The sequence below is a fragment of the Haliotis rubra genome, unplaced genomic scaffold (assembly GCF_003918875.1).
Source record: "Haliotis rubra isolate DU_JTF1 unplaced genomic scaffold, ASM391887v1 Scf703, whole genome shotgun sequence".
Lineage (NCBI taxonomy): Eukaryota > Metazoa > Mollusca > Gastropoda > Lepetellida > Haliotidae > Haliotis > Haliotis rubra.
The window spans coordinates 413504-436339 of NW_025767417.1; the positions used below are offsets into that span (position 1 = coordinate 413504).

At 40.3% G+C, this 22836-nt stretch overlaps 1 protein-coding gene across 3 annotated transcripts; it reads left to right on the forward strand.

Moving 5' to 3' along the window:
* Positions 1 to 725: 725 nt before the first annotated feature.
* On the forward strand, positions 726 to 18647 carry LOC124258943 (microsomal glutathione S-transferase 1-like). 3 transcript variants are annotated; one of them, XM_046693003.1, is made up of 3 exons: positions 726 to 878; positions 3760 to 3839; positions 4252 to 4897. In XM_046693003.1, the coding sequence occupies exons 1-3, from the start codon at positions 762 to 764 to the stop codon at positions 4493 to 4495; spliced, it is 441 nt and encodes a 146-aa protein (XP_046548959.1). In that variant the 5' UTR covers positions 726 to 761; the 3' UTR covers positions 4496 to 4897. The 3 variants fall into 3 exon arrangements, with proteins under 3 accessions (XP_046548959.1, XP_046548960.1, XP_046548958.1); XM_046693004.1 differs by lacking the exons at positions 3760 to 3839; positions 4252 to 4897 and adding exons at positions 17324 to 17403; positions 17851 to 18647 and having other exon boundaries at positions 729 to 878; XM_046693002.1 differs by lacking the exons at positions 726 to 878; positions 3760 to 3839; positions 4252 to 4897 and adding exons at positions 12158 to 12321; positions 17322 to 17403; positions 17851 to 18647.
* The last annotated feature ends 4189 nt before the right edge of the window (positions 18648 to 22836 follow it).

Here is a 22836-nt window from a genome sequence, read left to right on the forward strand (position 1 = left end):
TCACCGTTGCAAAAATAATGAAGTACTTAAATACATATACTGTAATACATAATTGAACATATAAGATTTTACACACATATACGAGTTTGGTTTAAGTAAACCTAATCCGATCAAATATAAGAATTCGAGGGGATTATACACCGTTTGTCAACGAGGTCCTCCCCATGATTACACAATGCCATGTAGAAAGTGGTCAAATGTAACATATGTTATATTTGGGAGTGCACTTTCTCAGTAAAGTAAAGATGGGATGGGTCCCATCCGGGATTCGACCCACACCCTCAGAGTCAGGCACCTAACCCCCAGCTGGTCCGAAACCCAGTTCGTTGAGTCGCGGACGCCAAATGGCATCCGTTCATTACGCGGGCTAATTGCAATGGCGCCGACTAAAAGTTGGAGTATTGTTTCCCTGTGATGATATAATAAACACCGCCAGTTATCGTCTAAACGATGTTGGCCCGATGCCTCGAAAATCCCAAATTATAGAAAACCGAAACCGCGAAAAAAACATTGTATAACTGGCATCCGAATTGTGTGATACCATGCGCAACCAACTCGATCCGCCTTGGGACCGATTGAGCGATCCCTTTTCTCTGTAGTTTAAGAAGGATTTTCGCTGATTCGGCCATAAACCGTCTGAAGGGTAAACGTTGCCATAACTAAACGCTCCGGTTGGAGCGGACAACACTTGTCTGACGTCAATGTGTATGGTCACGTGACTCACCAAGCGATCACCCTGAACTGGGTCAAAGTCGTTCAAAATGGCTGGTGTGTTTGACAATCCCGTCTTCCCTTACTTCGTGTTCTATGCCACAGTGGTTGTTTTGAAAACCATGGCAATGAGTCTCGTCACTGCATTTCACAGAATTACGAAAAAGGTAAGAACGTGTTATGTCTGTGAGACAAAGGTGTTAAATGACACGTATGAATGCAAGAAATACTCACCGGATTCTCGGACTTTGACCGCGTACCCCATAATCAGATATGTCTGATGCTGCATTCGTATTTTGTGCTGTGTCATTCCTTTCACTTAAAGTGAAAAGTAAAAAAATAAACCCCCAAAACATTTACATTTTTCTTGAGGTGTATTTTTCACATTATTCTCCAAGTGGTTTGTTTACTTTACTCTTGAAGTGACTTTTTACATTATTCTTGAAGTGGCTTTTTTATATCATTCTCCAAGTGGATTGTTGACCTTTGTCTGGAAGTGACTTTTTGCATTATTCTTCAAGTGGCTTTGTTATAATATTCCCCGAGTGGATTGTTGACCTTTGTCTCGTAGTGACTTTTTGCATTATTCTTGAAGTGGCTTTTTTATGTTATGCTCCGAGTGGATTGTTTACCTTTGTCTGGAAGTGACTTTTTGCATTATTCTTGAAGTGGCTTTTTTACGTTATGCTCCGAGTGGATTGTTTACCTTTGTCTGGAAGTGACTTTTTGCATTATTCTTGAAGTGGCTTTTTTATGTTATGCTCCGAGTGGATTGGTAACCTTTGTCTGGAAGTGACTTGCACATTACACACTTTCTGAAATATTTCTTTAAGCAGAGCATTAAGGAGCATTGTTCACTTAATTACTAGTATTGAAGTAGATTGTTTACATTGTTCTTGAGCTTGATTGTTTATATAATTCTTGAAAGAAATTTTCACATTATTCCTAAATGAGCGAGTATGATTTTACGGCGCTTGTAGCAAAGTCACAGCAACATCTGAGGGATATCAGAAGTAGACTTCGCACATTGTTCCCACCTGGGGATTCGAACCCGGTCCTTCAGTGTGACTTTTATGTTTGTCCCTTATTATTCTTGAAGTCTTTTGTTCCCCTAAGTAATGGAAGTAACATGTATTTCGTTCACAGTAATAGTGATACTATTTTCTTATGTTGTATCGAAAACAATATCAATCATCCAGTTATTAATATGGTGCCTTTGATCATTTTAATGTGTAACCGAAACACAACACACCTGTAGATGTGAAATCACTTAATTGTGACATTCATGGTTGAGATAAACGCTCAACTAAACTAAATATTGTATTAATTTGAAGAATAATGGATCTGTTGTTATCCTGTCTGGTGTGACCCGTGAAGGTCCGGGTTAGATTATTGATCTCCAGTAACCCATGCTTGTCGTAAGAGGCGACTAACGGGATCGAGTGGTCAGGCTCCCTGACTTGGTTGACACATGTCATCGTATCCCAAGTGCGTACATCGATGCTCATGCTGTTGATCACTGGACTGTCTGGTCCAGACTCGATTATTTACACACCGCCTCCATATAGCTGGAATATTGCTGAGTGTGGCGTTAAACAACAAACCAACCAACCTGCCTGACGCTCAGCGTTAAAATGACCAGTCAAGCTTGAGAGTCTGTACCTGAGTGGAGTATCCATATTGAACAAGCCTGCATTCAGGCACGTGAATGAATGTCGCACGCACGCACGCACGCACCCACACACAGTCGGCCAGCTGTATTTTAAAATTTCTCAGTGGGCCAGTGTTTCAGTCTCGGGCAAGTACAAGCCTGCATTCAGACTCGTGAATGAATGTCGCACCTCTTTACCTTCTTCTACTTTAGCTGAATAAACATCAGTTGAAAAGTACTTCAGCTGTACTTTAAAATTTTAAAAGTTGTCAATCGCGCGTTTTCACAAGTCAAACCCATGTTGTCAAGCTTCAGGGTCATTTGAGCGCCACGTCTGTATCGGTCATGTGACAATTTCGTTAACTGCGATTGGTTGTTTCTGAACAACAGGGGTTTAACAGCACTTCACACGTCAAACTCAAGTTGGACAACACCGAAAGTTTGATGGAAAAGTTGGTGAGAATAGAGACCGATCGTATTTCTCGACAACAGTTTGACAACTCTGAAATTGGTGTTGGTGGCAAGTTGTTGGAATGTTCACACTCTCAAACTCGAGTTTGACAACATGTGACAACATGTGTTGTCAAATTTAGTTTGCCGTGTGAAGGCCGCTTTACTCTGTCGGAAATAAAAAGAAAAAAAACCCCTTCAGTGCATGTGGAAGCATACCATGGAGGCGTCACTCACAGCCATATCTTGTGCTCTGTCATCCCTTGCGACATTCGAGATAAATGACACATATGAATGCAGGACATACCCTCCGGACCCCCCGGACTTTGATCACGTACCCCGTTACCCGTACCCCGATATGTCCGATGTTGCATGGTGCAGACACACACTCCGTCATCTTCAACAACACCTGTCAGAGCATGTGCAAGCTTCACGTGGCGCTAGCAGTCACAGTCGTATTTTGTGATGTGTCATTACTTTCACCTGAAGTGGAAAGTAAGAAAATATACAAAAATATACATTTTATAGGTGTATTTCTCACATTACCCCCATGTAGATTGTTTACTTGATTGTAAACCCCGAAACCAAACACATGTAGTGCACGTGGAAGCACATCCTGGACCTGTCAATCACAGTTATATCTTGTGCTGTGTCACCCCTTTTACCGTAAAGCGTAAACACTTAACATCGATTTAAAAAATAAAATAAAATAAAAGTCGAACTGTTTCTGTATTTATGTTCTGTTTTGTATGTTTGTGTTTAACGTCGCACTCTGCAATATTCCAGGTTTATGCCGGCCTTCTTTAACAATCTGAACCAGACAGTCCAGTGATTGAGATCATGAGGAACGATCTATACAACTGGGATACGATATCATGTATGAACCAAAAATGCTGGCTGCCTCCTTTTGATGTGTCGTTTTCAGGACTGATGTTTCTGTATTACAGGTATTTGTAAATCCTGAGGATCTCATGGACAAAGGAAAAGGGAAAGTATTGACACATGAATCAGTTGAGAGGGTCCGCAGGTGAGTGAAATAACTCTTTGTAGTGTGTGGAGTTGTGGTGTGGAAGGCCACTGCTATAGAATGCTATACAACTCTGTAGTGACACGCGTTGCTTAAAGTACGCCTTACGTGAATTTTGCCAGGGTCCAGAGAGGGTGGGGGTGGGTGTATAATTTAGCCATTAACAGTTATTGTTTATTCCGCTTTGTGTGATTTTTTTAAATATTGTTTTTGATTTTACCAAGGGACTTTGTCGTTCATGGCTAACAGTGAATAATCTCTTTGGGCTGATTTTCACCAGTTATGGCAATCAATAGATTCTAAACTCTTGCAAAACAATATTCCATTGTCGTTTCCAATAAACCTTAAAGATATAATACAAAAGTCTCATTTACACCCATGTACCAAAACACACAAACTACATGTGTTTCAGGTGCCACCTGAATGACCTTGAGAATGTCATCCCCTTCGTTCTGATTGGTCTTCTGTATACAGCGTCTGGTCCAAGCCTCGGCTCCGCCCTCCTCCACTTCCGCATTTTCACAGGTGCCCGGATCTTCCACACCATAGCCTATCTCTTCGCCCTGCCACAGCCATCACGAGGCCTTGCTTTCTTTGTTGGACTCCTTGCCACAGTATCCATGGCTTACAACGTCTTGTCTTCTGCTAAATATTAGCACCCCATAAGCTCTCATGATGTAGAATGTAAGTCTTTATAAGATGGTGCGAAAAATATAATGCATTAACTGCTTATAGATGAGGAGTACACACGGTCACATTGTCAACATTATTTGGGGGAGTGCCTCCTCGCTTGCACCGTTTGTGACCAAAAGAAACAAACATTTGGCTTGATTGCCTGGACCTCAGTCCTGCTGTTTGTAGGGATCATGACAGGCAAATGATTCAGTAAAATAGCTAAAATTGTTCAAAATATTGTGTTGAGTATTAAAGAGAAATAGTTTTGTTCTTGTTTTCAAAGGTTGTTAAGAATTTTGTTGCATTACCCCTTAAGTGATTTCGTTTTATTACATGAAGCAAGAGATGTAACCTTTGTTGGTTTTATTAAATGTTTGAACAATGCTGTTTTCATTGTTAAATCTTAGCACGTTCCATATATACATCATATTTGTTTAAATGTGAACAACGTGCTACATGATCATTAAAGGCGTAATACGTCCCACCGGCGTTTAGAAAATAATTGGCAAAGAAGAGCGCTTATTAAACCCAACACCCGTGAAGATCCGGGTTAGAATTGATCTTCAGTAACCCATGATTGTCGTAACCCATGCTCGGCTGGTCAGGCTTGTTGACTTGATTGACACATGTCATCGTATCCCAATAGTGTAGATCGATGCTCATTATGTTAATACCTGGTTTGTCTGGTCCAAACTCTATAGGCGGATCCAGAGGGGGGTGCAGAGGTGCGCACCACCACCCCTTTTGTCCTGAAAGTTTGTTCAATGACCATTGAAACTCAGCTGAAAAGGAAGTGTGCACTCCTCCCTTTTCTCAAATAGTGTCCCCCCGGCCCCCTTCGCAAAAAGCTGCATCCGCCCTTGGACTCGATTAATTACAGCCCGCCGCCATATAGCTGGAATATTGCAGAGTGCGGCGTTAAATAACAACAAATAGATTAAACCAGTACACAAGTGAATTTGATACTAAAGATCAAATGGCAATCTGAAACCGGTTCATGGAACTAAAACCAATAATACAGATCCATCTTGGCGATACGACTTTTGTGAGCCAATGTTAAAGTGTGGGTGTGAGGATCGCCTTGCTATCAAAGTTGTGTTGTTGAATGTCGCACATACATATACAGATGGAAAACAAGTATCGCAACACCCAAGTCTTATGACAGGGCCTATATTTAATCACCGGTTATATATTTTGGATATGTAACGTTGTGTGTGTGGGCTGAAAATAAATATCTCTCTCTCTCTCTCTCTCTCTCTCTCTCTCTCTCTCTCTCTCTCTCTCTCTCTCTCTCTCTCTCTCTCTCTCTCTCTCTCTCGTGTGAAGGGTTAGAATCTCTCTCTCTCGCTCAGGTTCTGGGCTCTCTCTCTCTCTGCCCAGGTGATCAATGTGTGTGAAGGGTTAGACTAACGCTTCAACAACTCATGCTTGTAACGCGATGAAAATCGGAGTTCAAACGATTCACTGTGGTTTCACAAGTGGTTTAAACAGCTGGGCTGCGCTATAAAGCTGGGCACATGCGCAGTGAAATAGGTTCGCGCAGCTGTGTTGCGAGCGGGTTGTCCGGTGAAAATTCTCGGTGAAGGCTTTGGAAGTGAGCTGTCCGGTTTTCTAATGCTTTTGTTGATGTTTTCACAGGCGCGAGGCTTTTTATATGTTATGACAGTAGATGACCGATTTAACTGTTTATATAATTTCATTTGTCTGTTTCACCACACGTTCTTCTTACCGAGTCACTTTCTCAGTTCGATACTTAAAAGCAATGTCATTATTTAGCGTTGACAGAATTTCTAACTGTGATATAGATATGTCGTTGTCACAGACAAAACTCAATGTCTGTTTTATTGACACCTATGTGTCTGCTTGCCAGTCTGCTAATGACAATATTCAATACACAGCTTCGATCACTGACCACATGCAATTTGAACTCAACACATATCAAGCTATACACCATAAACAAAACGCATTGATTTATGGCCCGAGTTCGGTCTCTGTCACATTATGTAATTACACAGACAGGCAGGTGTGATACTTGTACACATGACATGTTATGATGTCTGTTGATTGCAAAATGTTATACACAAAAAATGAGCATGTATTTACAAAACCCAACATCTCTATATATACACACACAATAAGCCGTGAGGGCATCTGCAAATGAACCAGCCGTTACACTTGAGTGCACACCCACCCGCTCTGACTGGGTTCGGTATCCCGGCTGCTTCGTTTCTTGGGAAGTAAACACAAGTACAAAATATTGCACTTTTGATTTGCGATTGTACGCTTATAATTTTGTTTATATGTTTTTTCATAACCAGCAATGTATATTATATGTCATGAATAAGTGATAATTGTGTTTTAATTATGTTTGAATTTTTCGTTGCATGTGACCTTTAACCATGTTTGAGTTAACAATCAAGTGATCAAGTGATGGCTTCACAACAGTGCTTCACACATCTACACGAAACCCTTGCAATAGAGAAGCTGCTAATCCATAAGTCTTGTTCTTCTACGTGTTTAGACTGTCATGTCTTGTAATATATTGGTATTATACCAATGGTTGCTGACTGCGGCGTTTAACAAGAAACAATGAAAAAGACGAAGATCAAGGATGTCCCGTTCTGAGGGATTTCCCTGGCGCTTCACTAAACCCGTTGTAGTGTATATCTGCAACAGTGACTGTTTACCACCGGTAGTATTTGATATCTCTGCACACAACCTCACCGTTTCACATAACCGGAAGTGAAATAAAGTTTATAGGATTTGATTTGATGTGGTTTGGGGATGTCAGGGTGGTGACATAAACCTACACTCGCCATCATTCACTTGATGCTCTGTTGACGAATTTATAACAGGCATAATTGATGGTAAAACAAACTAAGTTCACCCGAAAAGAGATCCGTTTTGGCATTGTCCCAGGTATTTACTCAGCTTTACAAATTCAGGTCTGGTGTGGTGTGGCAAATATACTCTTGAAAAAATAGGGGAACCTGAACTTTAAATTTGGATAGGCAGTATAAGCGTAACTTACAAACTTTTCAAAGACAGGCATCTTATAAACGCACCACCATTTCTCTTTATCACCACCCCTAAACACAACACATGGTATGCACGTGCACAACGCTGTAGCCCCATACACGTGCATGGGGTGTCATTCTTGATTTTGATGGTTTTCAAGAAGGTCGATAAATCACTGTAGACCATTAATTTTATAATCATCTTGCATCACACAGTTGTTTGTGTTTGTTTATAGCCGTTTGTTTTGGTTTGAAAATGAAAATCGTACACATGCAAATTTCACGTCATACACCAATCATCTTTCAAGAGCTATTACTGTACAAACAACTATGGTCATAAGGAAGTGCAAGTGGTGATGCACTCTCAAAACATTCATTACTATTATATCAACATTGATTGACTCAGATATATCTCCCAATTCTTTCAATCGCAAATTAGTTCCCCAACAATTTTTGAAGAGTCTATATTACATGACATGTAATATGCACGTTAGAGCGCAGCAAGAGAGTGGAGTTGTCAGCTGTTAATGTCTATGTATGCACGTTTATTCACGCTGACTGAATATACCCGTATGCTGTCGTCAAGTGACGTGAAGAATATCATGTTTTCATCCGGGTTAGAATATTGATCTTCAGTAACCCAAGCTTGTCGTAAAAGGCGACTAACGGGATCGGGTGGTCAGGCTCGCTGACTTGGTTGACACATGTCATAGTATCCCAGTTGCGTAGATCGATGCTCATGCTGTTGATCACTGGATTGTCTGGTCCAGACTCGATTATGTACAATAGCTGGAATATTGCTGAGTGCGGCGTAAAACTAAACTCACTCACTCACCCGAGAGAAAATATCGCGTTTTTCACGTCACTCCAAGACACATACACCATATTTCACTGGACACATGCAATACCCTCTATATATACTACTGGAATAAAGTAACTGTGCGTTATTTGATACTACCGGGTATGCCTTTTTAATGCAAAAAGATAATAACATGATTTGTGGCGTTTTCCTTAATCACTGTTTAACTGTTGACTGGATAATATCGAAATCTGTATGATTTAGCTCTAAAATACTCACGGAAATAGAAACAAAAGGTCTTTGGGAGTTTATTCGTTTATTACTTCATGAAATAGGTAGTTTTAACAAATATTAAATAACTATGTTTTCCTTACTAGGCCTTTAAATATGGTCATCTAATCATCATCCAAAATACCCATTTATGAATTAAAAGTAACAAAAATTTGCATATTATCAACAAATTTAGAAACATGTTATAACTTACGTCACAATCAAAAATGGGTGGTAACAACTACCTGCAGCGCTGTTTAGACGGGAAGATGCATTTGCATGTGCGTTGCCATAGCGATTGTGCAATAATTATTGACAATCAAAGCTATGAATGAACTCGTGAAATAGCAAACTTTCAACAAGAGTACAGGCATGAAAAATGTACTGAGAAAATCCCTAAATCAATTATTTTGTACATCAATTTGGATAAAAGAAATAAAGGATGAATGGTATATGACGTTTTTCATCAAATGTACTCTGTACGCGAACCTATGGAGAGTACATCTCAGTTGCATACTATAGCTTGCATGAGAAAAGTACATTTTGACTTTGATGCAATTTTAAGGGGTAAAATTGACACGATGTTTGCAATCCTTGTAAACTCATCTATTTCGGATGATTTTACAAAGAGTGTTAAAAACACAAGTTGGGAAAAGCGATAGTCATTGAATATTTAACAATCAAACTTTAGTTGTGTTCAAAACTACGAAATAATAGCCAAAAAACACTTATTGCTATTTCCGTGAGTACCTTAGGCATCGTGACACGCCCTTGAAGAGATGTGGTGTCAAAAGTCGGTTCACAAGTCAGTTCGTGTGTCCACATTGGCGTTGATGCAGGCTTGACAACGACGACGCCTAGACGACACTAAGGGATTGCTTAGGTACTGTTGTCTGAACCAACGTTAGAGCTTGTCCCAATTCAGCTAACGTCAATGTCTCATCCTGGGCTTGACGTAACCGTCGCTCCATTTCATCCCAAAAGTGCTCGATAAGGGACAAGTCCGGAAAAAACATCCGGTGAAGGGAGTACCGGAATTTTTCAGGAAATCTGAAACACCACGAGCGATATGTGGACGGCCATATAATTATCTTGCTGAAGCGTGAAGTTACGTCTCTGTCCTTGAATGAACGGCTGCACATGAGGCCCGGTAGTCTCATCCCTGTATCGCAGACCTGTCAGATTGCCATTGACAATGGCAAGCTGTGTCCGACCATGAGATGTGATGCTCCCCCCATACCATAACGCTTAAGCAAAGAAACTGTCAGTGTTGAACAACGCACGCGTCAGCATACCGTTCACCTTGCCGTCTGTACACAACTTTTTTATTTTATGTAATGTTATGTTATACACAGTTACTTTGTTTGCGTTTGTATATTTGACAATATTAGGTTGTTAATGACATGTGACGTGGAACACGAAATGGCATCTGGTGATTACGGGGGTTAATTAAAATGGTTCATGTCCGGGAAGGCTAAAATCGCGACGCTTCTCGGTTCGAGATTCTTGAGAGGCATTTAGACGTTGATGAATATATAAGACGAGTATATGGATGACAACTTCTTCTATATTGTATAACACGACGTTTCTGGGCTACTTCTTTCCCCCCTTCTTCAGGTGATATAAAGACAGGGGTACAAAACATACTATATATACCAGAATTTACAGGAAGCCAGAGAAGTATATACAATGAATGAGAGGACCGATGAAAAGCAGTATAAAAACAATGATAATAGGGATAAAGTAAAGCCACTTGACACAAACAATGAGGATAAGGAGATGTGAATACAGCTAATGAAGTGATAATTATATTTACAGGAAGCCAGAGACGTGCGTCCATATACAATGATGTCACATCATCCATTTCATTTTGTATTTTATGTTGCATGAGAGCCGTGTTAACATAAGCAGTAATGCTTGCTCACCAATCCAATTCATTTTCATAAATAATAATAAAATATGTTTAAACCAAAATGACTTTCAAACTTCATAATAGTCTATTTCTTCTGTGTAAATAGAATCTTTGATAATCTATTTCATTAATTTACTCATCAATGACCCCTGTTGGTACTCTTCAACAACTGGGCTGATCCCACTTTCATTGTAGGGATGTGGAAACACCACCTATGTGCACTGAACCATTAATTAATGTGTCTCACAACTGGGAGTTCTCACAAATGGGAGGACACCCAATCAATGAGCGTAGCCTTCGCGGTTCTTGCAATGCAATGTTATGGCTGAATGAACACGGTGCTCCTCACTCGGAGGCTCTGACAAATTACGAAGAAAACAGGCTTACCGTGGACCCTCTTTCATTTGGGCACACATACAAATAGATATACAGTTATTTACTCATTTTTATGTCTATTCTTCATTATGTATTGTCTTTAATTCGACATTAAATTATCATTTTCCATGGAAAAACACATTTCTGTCAATCTACTTAACTGCAACTTAAAAATAACATTATAGCAATGTTTTGAAAAGAAATTCGTATGAAAATGTATTCCAAGGTAAGTATAAGTATCAGACATGCTCAAAGGTACATCACCAAGATAATTTAAAAAAAATTAACTCTTGCAGTTCCAGAGCCAAATACGACTACTTTAGTCTATATTCCATTGTAACTTCCACTTTACACAATATTAATATTATGCTGTAACTCATCCGGACTTTCAGCAAATGAGACCATGTCATCAGCATACATCAGTACAAAAATCTTAACAAATTCAAATATATTAGTCGGTAGATATGATTCAACGTCATTAATAAACAGTGAAAGAAAGGAGAGGTGGTAAATTTTCTCCCTGGCGTACGCCTTTACAACAGTCAAATAGGTAGAGTCATTTCCACCTGGTGAAACACTTGGTATTATCATAATTATTATAAATAACCTTTAAAACTTACCCGTGTTTAACAATTTTTGCTAAAGTCTCACACGCCAGACATTATCAAATGCTTTAAGAGTCTAAAAAAACACTATATAACTTTTTCTTCTTAGAGTTAAGTACATCAATTAATCCATTAAAAACGAAAATATTCTCTAAAGTAGAGTACCCCTTTTGGAAACCCGAACCGTAAACAAGCGAAGATTATAACAATGATTTGAAAAGAAATCTATCTACTCATGGATTATGCCTAGTGACTATTATTCTAATGGGGTTTTTTATAATTAAATACATCTGAAATACAATCGCCACGTGTATAAAGTTCTAACGTTTCAAAAATAAATCGCGATATTGGATTATGCTTTTCGGCACCGTATCTTTAATTTGGCAGTACCTCCCCTACTCCCTTGGAAATTAGCTCTCCCGGGAAATCCGAAATATACATTTTAGCCTTACCGGGACATCTGAAAAATAAATTTTAGCCTTCCCGGCACGACACTATTAAAATGGCACCGACTGAAGAACTACATTTGGAGTTAAGATTCCCTGTGATTATATAATATCACCGCCAGTCATCGTCAAACGGTAAATATGACTGTAACTAAACGCTCCGGTTTAAACTGGCTACACTTCTCTCAAGGCCACTGTGTATATCAACACATACGGCCACGTGACTCACCTAGCGATCACTCCGTATTGGGTCAAATTCTCGCTCAAAATGGCTGGTGTGTTTGACAATCCCGTCTTCCCTTACTTCGCGTTCTATGCCACAGTGGTTGTTTTGAAAACCATGGCAATGAGTTTCGTCACTGCATTTCACAGAATTACGAAAAAAGGTAAGAACGTGTTATGTCTGTGAGACAAACGTGTCAAATGACTCGCATGAAGGCAGGAAACACCCTCCGGACCCTCGGACTTTGATCGGGTACTCCGTTATTCAGATATGTCCGATGCGGCATGGTGCAGACAACTCTCCGCCATCTTCAACAACACCCGTCAGTGCATGTGCAAGCTTCGCCTGTCGCTAGCAGTCACATTTTGAGCTGTGTCATTACTATCATCTGAAGTGGGAAGTAAAAAAATAACATATACATTTTTCTTGAGGTGTATTTTGTTGTCATTCTCCAAGTGGTTTGTTTACCTTACTTTTGAAGTGACTTTTTACATTATTCTTGAAGCGATTGTTAGTATAATTCTTGTACATTTACGTTGTTCTTGAAGTGGATTGTATATATATAACTCTTGAAGGGATTTTAAAATTATTCTGCAATGAGTGAAGATGATTGTACGACGCTTGTAGCAATATTCAAGCAATATCACCGCGGGGGATATCAGAAATAGGCTTCACACAGTGCACCCGGGCGGGGAATCAGTGTGACGAGATAACACTGTAAGGGACCGTTCATAATTTATGGCTAGTGGTGTGCGTGCGTGCGTGTGTGTGTGTGTGGTGTGATGATGATTTTAAGAGGGGGGTCCACCCATTTTGTTCTGGGGATGTAGGGGGAAGGGGTCACTTACTTTGTACATAATCTTAGGGGGGTCATTCACATTGTACATGCTTCTCCATAAAATTCATAACACACCCACACCCACACCCCATAAATTATTAACGGTCCCTAGCCAACAGACTTTCCTGTCGCCCTTAATTATTCCTGGAGTCCTATTTTCAAGTAATGGAGCTAATATGTATGTCGTTCTCAGCCATCGTGATATTATCTTCTTATATTGTGGCTAAAACAACATTAATTATTAAGTTATTGTTGCCTTTGATCATGTTAATGTGTAAAGGAAACACAAACACCGGTAGATATGAAATCACTTGATTGTGACAGTCATGGTTGGTTGACATTAACGCCCAACTAAACTAAATATAGTATTAATTTGAAGAAAGATGGACATGAGTTTTTGTGCCTGAGTGGAGTATCCACATTAAACAGACATAAACTCTTCAGCAACTAAAATAAATAAATACTTTTTTGAATAATAATGGATCTTTTGATATCCTTGGTGGCGCTCGGTTTTAACGGGACCAGTCAAGTTGGAGTATGTATCTGAGTGGGGTATTCATATCAAACTGCAGGGCGGTTTCTCAGTGGTCTAGCGTTGCAGGTTCGGGCAAGCATGCGCATTCAAGTGATTGAATGTAGCTATGTACGTTAAATATTCTCAAGTATTGTTAACCCACGCACCGCACCCAACCCTCCTATCTCCCCTTATATCATACTTCCACTTTAACTGAATAAACACAATTTGAAATGTACCTCAATGGCCAAGAGATAAAACAAAATTATCAAAACAGGTTTATTCTCTGCCTGAATCTGACACAGACAGCATGAAACCGGTTACCGGGAAATGAAAAAAACCCCAAACCAAACACATGTAGTGCATGTGGAAGCATAACCTTGAGCTGTCAGTCACAGTCATATTTTGTGCTCTGTCACCCCTTTTACCGTAAAGTGTAAACAATTAAGATCAATTTTAAAAAAGAGATTATAATTTTGAAAATGCTTCTCTGTTTATATTTTGTTTGTTTATTGTGTAAGGCCGCACTCAACAGTATTCCATCTATATGGCGGTTGTCTGTAAATAATGGAATCTGGACCAGACAGCCCGGTGATTGACATTATGATGAGTGATCTAAACAACCGGGATACGATGATATGCCTGAATCAAGCCAACGAATCGGACTCCCAAATCCATCTTTCTGACAGGCATTGGCTGCTGTAGACCAATTTTAACACGGATCTTCACGGATCTCTCAGTTTGTGTAATTGGAAGCATACAAGCAACTGAGAAAAGCAAGAATAAATTTCGGTTAAAGCTGAGTCAAATTTACGTTTCCGTCCATATCTCAAGACTTGTTGTCATGGTTACCAGGTGTTCGTGGAAAGGTGTGACACCAGAATGGCTGGTGATTATCCTGTCTTCCCTTACTTTACGGGGGGCGGTGGGGTAGCCTAATGGTTAAAGCGTTCGCTCGTCACGCCGAAGACCCGGGTTCGATTCCCCACATAGGTACAATATGTGAACCAAATTCTTGTGTCCCCCGCCGTGATATTGCTGGAATATTGCTAAAAGCGGCGTAAAATCAAAACTCACTCACTCACTCACTCACGTTCTCTGCCACAGCGGCTGTTCTGAGGTCATCACAGTAAGAGCAATGACACTGAATGTGCGATATTTGGCCGAGAGGTCAACCATCCAAGATTTGGCTTAATTAAGACGTTGGGATGATGAACTGTCTCACAGATATTTTGGTATCCATTACTACGGCATGTGAACTACTGTTGATATGTGCAAGCTATTTGAGTATGTGTTCCTGTTTTGAATAACAATATAATAATAATAATAATAGTCCATTTATACTGCGCGTTTATCCATGCACATTGAATGCTCAAAGTGCTGACATATTACCCCTGGTCAACGAGTACAGAACACTCCATGTGGAGAATACAACCGGTCGCCTGTCAGGCGCTCAAGGTTCAAATTGAGTTAGAAACGGACCGATGAATTGCAAATTTTATCATTGTACAAAATTGCAACATAAATATAAATAGTACACATGTTTATCATTTACTAATACCCAACAGCTTTCTTATATTTGAAAATTTTCCTTAATCCACCAAAAAAGTTGTTTAAGAAACTATCATCATTGAATACGCAAAAGTTGTTATCTGTCGCGGCGGGGTGAAACCGCAGAAACGGAACAGCCAGTCATAGCGGGGGACATCTCAAAATCTATTCCGGGAGACCTGTCGGTTCCTCGTCCGTCGTAGTGTCATAGTCACGACTTAAAGGGATGAAAGTGGTGCCACAGTTGCCTGTTGTAAGCCATCCCGAGACCAGTAACCTTGTTCAATGACGTTAGCTACCTTGTTGACACAGTTTTGCCAAGTTTCAGGCGTGATTTTGTTAAGGGATTCCTTAACCAAAACCTCTACGTCACGTAATCTAAAAGTTGTGTTTGATCTGGCAACATCTCCTTTGACAATACCCCATATCATTTCAATGGGGTTAAGGTCACAGTGATAGGGTGGAAGTCACAGAATATCGTGACCCTTACTTTTTATGTAACTGTCAACTTTGTAGAAAGGTTCACCTTTGTAGGTTGTTATGATCTCATATAGCTGAGGCTTCGTTGCCTTTGAAGGCCGTGCGGTCTGAAATTTGTAGAGCCATGATATCATATCACCTTTACGACTGTTCGATGTCGGGGCTTTACTGTCGGGGCCCTGCACACTGTGGTATGGGGCATTGTCCATTACGATAAAAGACTTCTCTGGTAGAGCTGGTACCAATCGAGGAAAACCGCACCATTCATCTCGGAATGGTAGGCTCTGTTATCTGTGGACTTTGCCCTGAATATCAAGTCGCAGCCTGGGAGAAAGCCTTTGCTGGAGCAACCAGCATGGAGAATGATTAGTCTCTCTCCTTTCCCTAGAGGCAGCTTTCTACGTGACCCCTTATAACCCCCATCGGGTACCCACTGACTGCTGACAGTATGCGAGGCATTGACCCAGGTCTCGTCCAAGCACACTGGATCGTACCCTTCCTCGCGCTTCTTCTTTATAACCCTGAGAAAATTATTTCTCAAGCGAACGATATCAGGGCGTCCACAGAGTACTGACCTATTCTCCCACGAAATGTTCTTATAACGATACCCGAAAGAGTGTAAGAGTAGCCAGAGTGTGTACTTTTAAAAAAATTCAGCGACATATATTTGTTTTGAGAATAGAGCTTGTTGATAGACGGCCTTACAAGGTTCTTTTGAAAGTTGTCCAAATGTTTTAATTTGTGTGATTTTGACACGACCCCTACCTGCTTCGCATCACCCTCACAATGTTTGTGTTCCAGAACATTTGTCAGTACCCTTGCTGATACTCCTAAAGCTTTTGCTGCCCGCTTACGGAATTTATTAATGGCATAAAATGGTTTGCCCCTTTCGGCTTCAGCCCGGAAAAAATCGTACACTTTAATCATCAACTGTTTCACGTCAGCATTCAACTTCATTTTTCATCAGGCATGTGTATCCCGTGCACGACGAGATAGTGGCTGTTCCGTTTCTGCGGTTTCACCCCGCCTCGACAGATAACAACTTTTACGTTTTCAATGATGATAGTTTCTTAAAAAACTTTTTGGGTGGAGTCCGGAAAAATTGCAAATATAAGAAAGCTGTTGGGTATGAGTAAATGATAAACATGTGTACTATTTATATTTATGTTGCAATTTTGTACAATGATAAAATTTGCAATTCATCGGTCCGTTTCTAACTCAAACGGACTGTACCATCGTATCATACCAGGTACCCAATTTTACTGCTGGGTGGACAGAGGCAATTTTGAACAAACTCACTTACCTAAGGTGAGACCACATGCGCGTCACATGTGCTTCGTTGTGGGGCAGGACTGAAGTCCTAGAAACTCTCAGGAGTCAAGCTGCCAAACACGGTCACCCATCCGAGGACTGTCCGCGACCAACGTTGCTTAACTAAGGTGTGACAGATACTAAGGCTACCTGTATTTAGTTACTAATTAGGGTGTTCGATCTCAATCTGAGTAAAATCACTCATACAGTGTGTTATCATTTGACTGGTCTAAACGGCCAACTGGCCTTTCACCTTTGAAATACAGATATAGGACATGAAATGGATCGTCAGTTCGAGACGACAGTGGGTAGGGATCTGGGTAAAAGTGTCACAAAACCCTTAGTCAGTTGGGCTGCAAGGACCCTATGAAAGGCGTTAATATGAGGTAATTATCACGTTAGTTTCTAATTAGCCATGTTTATTTCATCAATCGAAATGATGTGAGTGATGGTTTTTTTGTATTACAGGTAGCTATTAATCCTGAGGACATCGTGGACAAAGACAAGGGGAAAATATCGACACATGAATCAGTTGAGAGGGTCCGCAGGTGAGTGAAATAACTCTTTGAAGGCCATTGACATTATAAAATGCCACTCAACTCTTTAATGACACAGGTTACTCATGATACAGCATATGTGAGTCGTGTGAGGGTCCAGAGAGGGAGGATGTTGGGGTGGATGCCGTTAGGAACAGATTGTTTAAGAAAGACTTTTAAATTTAATTTATTAAGTATGCAATGGAGCCCAGCAACAATTATTCTATATTCTGCTTTGTGCGTTTTCCCAAAGATATTTAGTCGATATAAAACAGGGACATAAATAGCCTACATTGGGCTGCTTTTAACCATCAGTGACAATCAATCAATTCTAATCTCATGACAGCAATATTCCATTATCGTTCCAATAAACTTTAAAGATATAATACAAGAGTCTCATTTACAACTTTTCTCATGTACAGGAGAGTGTTCATCTCCACCAAACTTCATGTGTTTCAGGTGCCATCTGAATGACCTTGAGAATGTCATCCCCTTCGTTCTGATTGGTCTTCTGTATACAGCGTCTGGTCCAAGCCTCGGCTACGCCCTCCTCCACTTCCGCATTTTCACAGGTGCCCGGATCTTCCACACCATAGCCTATCTCTTCGCCCTGCCACAGCCATCACGAGGCCTTGGTTTCTTTGTTGGATTCCTTGCCACAGTATCCATGGCTTACAACGTCTTGTCTTCTGCTACCTTTTAGCACACCATTAAGTTCTCATACTCTATAATGTAAATGTTTGTAAGATGTTGCAAAATAATACATTGAATTAACGGCTTATAGATGATGAACACGCACGGTTACCTCGTTGTCCTCATTATTTAGGGAGTGTTTAGGGCTTCCAAATTATGTCAAAGAGGGGATGAAGCTATATTCCAACTGTTTATGCCCATGGAAAACAACATTGCGTCATTGACTCATCCTTAGTCCTGCTGTTGGTCGGATCATCATAGGCAAATGATTCACCAAGATCGTCTTTAGCTTTGGAGGATTTAAAGGCTTTCAAATTTCAATGTTCATTAAATGGTGTTCCCTATATTCAAACCTGCAAAATATTTGTCCGTTTTCTGACGAGTGGGCGTAACACAAGTTGCGTGAGGGACCAAATATTCAGTACAATTGTTCACTGTCTGTTGTGGAGAATATTGTGACAGTTTGGCTTCTGTTTTCAAAGGCTGATAAGAATTTTTGTTATGTTAAATGATTTCGTTTTATTGCATTGCTTTTGTTGTCTTTATTAAATGTTTGAACAATACTGTTTATATTGTTTAATGTTATAATGTTACATATGTACACTTATTTTGTGAGGTGAGGTGAAATTGGGTTTATCGTCGTGCTTGAGAATATTTCACTCATATGACGACGTGCATGCGTGTGTATGTGTATGTGCGGCTGCTTGTACTAGCCCACACTTAAGCTGGTTTTATAGTGCTAGCTCACTGAGATACCATGCCACAGTGAGGCATGAATACACCACTTAGACACATTATACTGACTCCAAACCGACCAGTCCTTGTTGTACCCATTAATGCCGAGCACCAAGCAGGGATCAACAAGTACCATATTTTAATGTCTTTTGGTGTGACGCGGTCGGGGATCGAACCCGCGACCTTCCGCTCTCCGGGCGGACGCTCTAACCACTACACCACGGAGGCGGTTCATATACCGTTATATCCGTATTAAGTCCGACCAAAGGAAATTTGCAGCTTACTAAGTGAATTTGTTTACAGAAATCAAATGGTAATGAGAAAACGGTTCATGTTAGAGTGTGGTATTGGTGATGGTCTTGTTATGATGATTACAATTATGAATATTACCGATCTTTTGAAGATGCTTCTCTCTAAGATATCTAGGCATCACATACTAACATAAAACATGATATTCATTTTTATCCACTCCTAATCAACACTCTGGACAGCTATTGGTTTTATCATTTTTATGTTAAATCTTCTACTAAAATATACATTGAAATTGTGTAAAGACAATCTGCATTTACATAAGACATAGGTAATTTACACAGGGCATTTATCTTCTAACATTGATATACACCTCTCTGGTTCCATAGCTAACGTAATGACAGAGGAAGCGTGAGGAAGAAGTACAAGCATTCCATCTTGGCTGTAAATAACTTGTTTGAGTGGCATTTAGAAGTTGGTGTGATGAACAAAGAGGAGAGTTCTATGGATGTACAACTTCTTTAATATAATATGAGCGACGTTTCGGTGTAGCTACTTACACCGTTATCAAGCAAATGATGTACAATACTAGAGGCAAGGTATATATATACAGTGAAGCCTCATTAATCCGCACGGTTGCCTTTCTCAGCAAATTCGTCCGGATTGCGAATCGTCCGGACTACTGAATCAAGACCCAAGTTCAAAACGACACAAATCTGGATAAAACAAATAAGCATTTAATGTCATAGCTAAAAGTCTTTCATTGTTGTTTGTGTTCGTTTTACTTTCCTCATTGAATTCATCACATCAATAATTACATAGTAAAGTTGAACAGTAAGTGATCGATGTTTGCACAATTAAACATCAATCACTTACTGTTTAACTTTACTATGTATGCGTCTTCCTCTTGCTGCATACATTGCTGCAGTATAGATATCAATGCTAAGAATAGATCCAAACAACCCGTCCATGGCGTGTTCTGTAGTCAAGATAGTATTAACATGTCCCGTACACGTTGTGTTTGTCCAGTGGAGACCGCCTGCATGTGTCGTCTGCTATGGCTTACCTACAACCATAAACGCTATGAATACACAGTGCCATTTAGAAAGTGGTCAAATGTAACATATGTTATATTTGGGATTACATTTTCTCAGTAAAGTACAGATTCTAGTACTTTTGTTGCCCCCGCTAAATAATACTTGTAATAAGGTGAGGTGAGGTGAGGTGAGGTGAGGTTTAACGTCGTTCTTAAGAATATTTCACTCATATGACGACGTGCATGCGTGTGTATGTGTAGCTGCTTGTACTAGCCCAGACTTAAGCTGGTTTTATAGTGCTAGCCCACTGAGATACCATGCCGCAATTAAGCATGAATACCCCACTCAGACCCATTATACTGACTCCGAGCCGACCAGTCCTTGTTGTACCCATTAATTCCGAGCGCCAGGCAGGGACCAACAAGTACCATATTTTAACGTCTTTTGGTATGACGCGGTCGGGGATCGAACCCGCGACCTTCCGCTCTCCGGGGGACGCTCTAACCACTACACCACGGAGGCGGCCAATATTTGTAATAAAGTCATTAACTGAGCATCAAGTAAGTGATGACACGTTCACACAAGTGTAGGGTTTTTCCGATAAAACATGCATAACAAGAATGGGAGTAGTAATTGTTTTATCGCGAGCAATTAGTCTGAAAAAGTAATGATTGTTGCAGTTCTGTACATTAATTGGAATTCATTGTTGCAAAAAGAATGAAGTACATGAATATATACAGCAGTACATACAATTGTACACACATATACAAGTTTGATAGGTGAATGATTTCGTTTAGTATAATCCGATCAAATATGAATATTCAAGGAGATTTCCCTGGTTGTCAACGAGAACGTCCCCAGCTGGTCCCAAAACCAGTTTAATCAGTCACTGACGACAAATGGCAACAGGCGATTACGCAAGCTAAACGGTAAATGTGACTATAGTTAAACGCTCCAGTTGAAACATGCCGCAGTTGTCTGACACCACCGTGTGATAACACATAAGGTTACGTCACTCACCAAGCGATCACCCTGAGTGGATCAAGTCGTTCAAAATGGCTGGTGTGTTTGACAATCCCGTCTTCCCTTGCTTCGTTTTTTATGCCACAGTGGTTGTTTTGAAAACCATGGCAATGACCGTCTTCACTGTATATCACAGATTGACAACCAAGGTAAGACCATGTTTTATCGTTGCGACATACGAGATAAATGACACATAGGAATGCAGGAAAGACCCTCCAGACCCCATGACTCAGATATGTCCGATGTTGCATGGTGCAGACACACTCTCCGTCATCTTCAACAGCACCAGTCAGTGCATGTGCAAGAACCACGTGGCGCTAGCAGTCACAGTCGTATTTTGTGCTGTGTCATTACTTTCACCTTATACTCAATATATTATTTATACTTTCATTGGAAAAAGTCTGTTAACAAGAATAGCTTTTGTTTCTGTAAATGTCCACGTAATACAATGTTTTCGGTCATTAACCTTTGTGAACAGAAGTAACAGATGTTTATTCAACGGATTGTAAGTTTAGTCAGCTGCGACTAGATTACAAAGCATTGTTCTCATTGCAAGTTGATTGTCGGGATTGTTATTTTAGTCTGTAATCCGTAATTGAGAGAGTCCGGATTATAAAGCACGCGTTAATAATAACTTAAGAACAATTTTGACGGGACTCATTGTAGTCCGGATTATGAAGAAAAGCAGATTCCACTGTACTTGATTGTAAACCCCAAACCAAACACATGTAGAGCATGTGGAAGCATAACCTTGACCTTAACCTTTTGCTGTGTCACCCCGTTTACGGTAAAGCGTAAACAATTAACATCAATTTTTAAAAAGAGATTATAATTTTGAAGATGCTTCTCTGTTTTTATTTTGTTTGTTAATTGTGTAGGGCCGCACTCAGCAATATTCCATCTATATGGCGGTTGTCTGTAAATAATCGAATCTGGACCAGACATTCCAGTGATTGACATGATGAGTGATCTACACAATTGAGATACGATGATATGCATGAACCAAGTCAACGAATCGGACTCCCCAATCCCCCCAATACCCTTGGTTGCCTCTTTCGGTCAGGCATCGGTTGCTGTAGACCAATTTTAACACGGATCTTCATAGATCTCCCCGTTTATGTAATTGGAAGTGATACGATCAGCATAAAACAACGTATTGAGAAAATGTCAGAATAATTTACGTCCAGTTTACGTTTCCGTCCATAACTTCAGACTTGCTGTGACACACGCCACGAACACGTGAAAGGCAAGTCCGAAACAACATATGGTACTGGTCAAAACAAGAAATTGCATGGAAGACCTCTACTTGTGATCTCTTCCCCACCGGATCCATGACAGGGATACAAGCAAGGGGTGACCCGAAATACATACGCCAAACGAACAAAGTATGCTGGAGTTTTGCTGACCCGGAATCCGAACGGGGGAAACAACCAATAGTTGATCTGCCCAAGGTTCAATGCTGGAGATCTAGCCAGACGTATTTTCACCGTCAGTAGACAACACGGGTGTTGAGGATCTATTCAGGCGCGGATACCACATAGGTAGATAAACATGGGTGTTTAGGGTCTACTCAGATCTGGTAAGGAGACAAGCATGGTTGTTGAGTATCTAGTGAGACACTAATTCTAAGTGGACAAGCATGGGTGTTGATGATGTAGTCAGACCCCGATTCTCCATGAGGCACAAGCAGATCCTCATTCTTCACGAA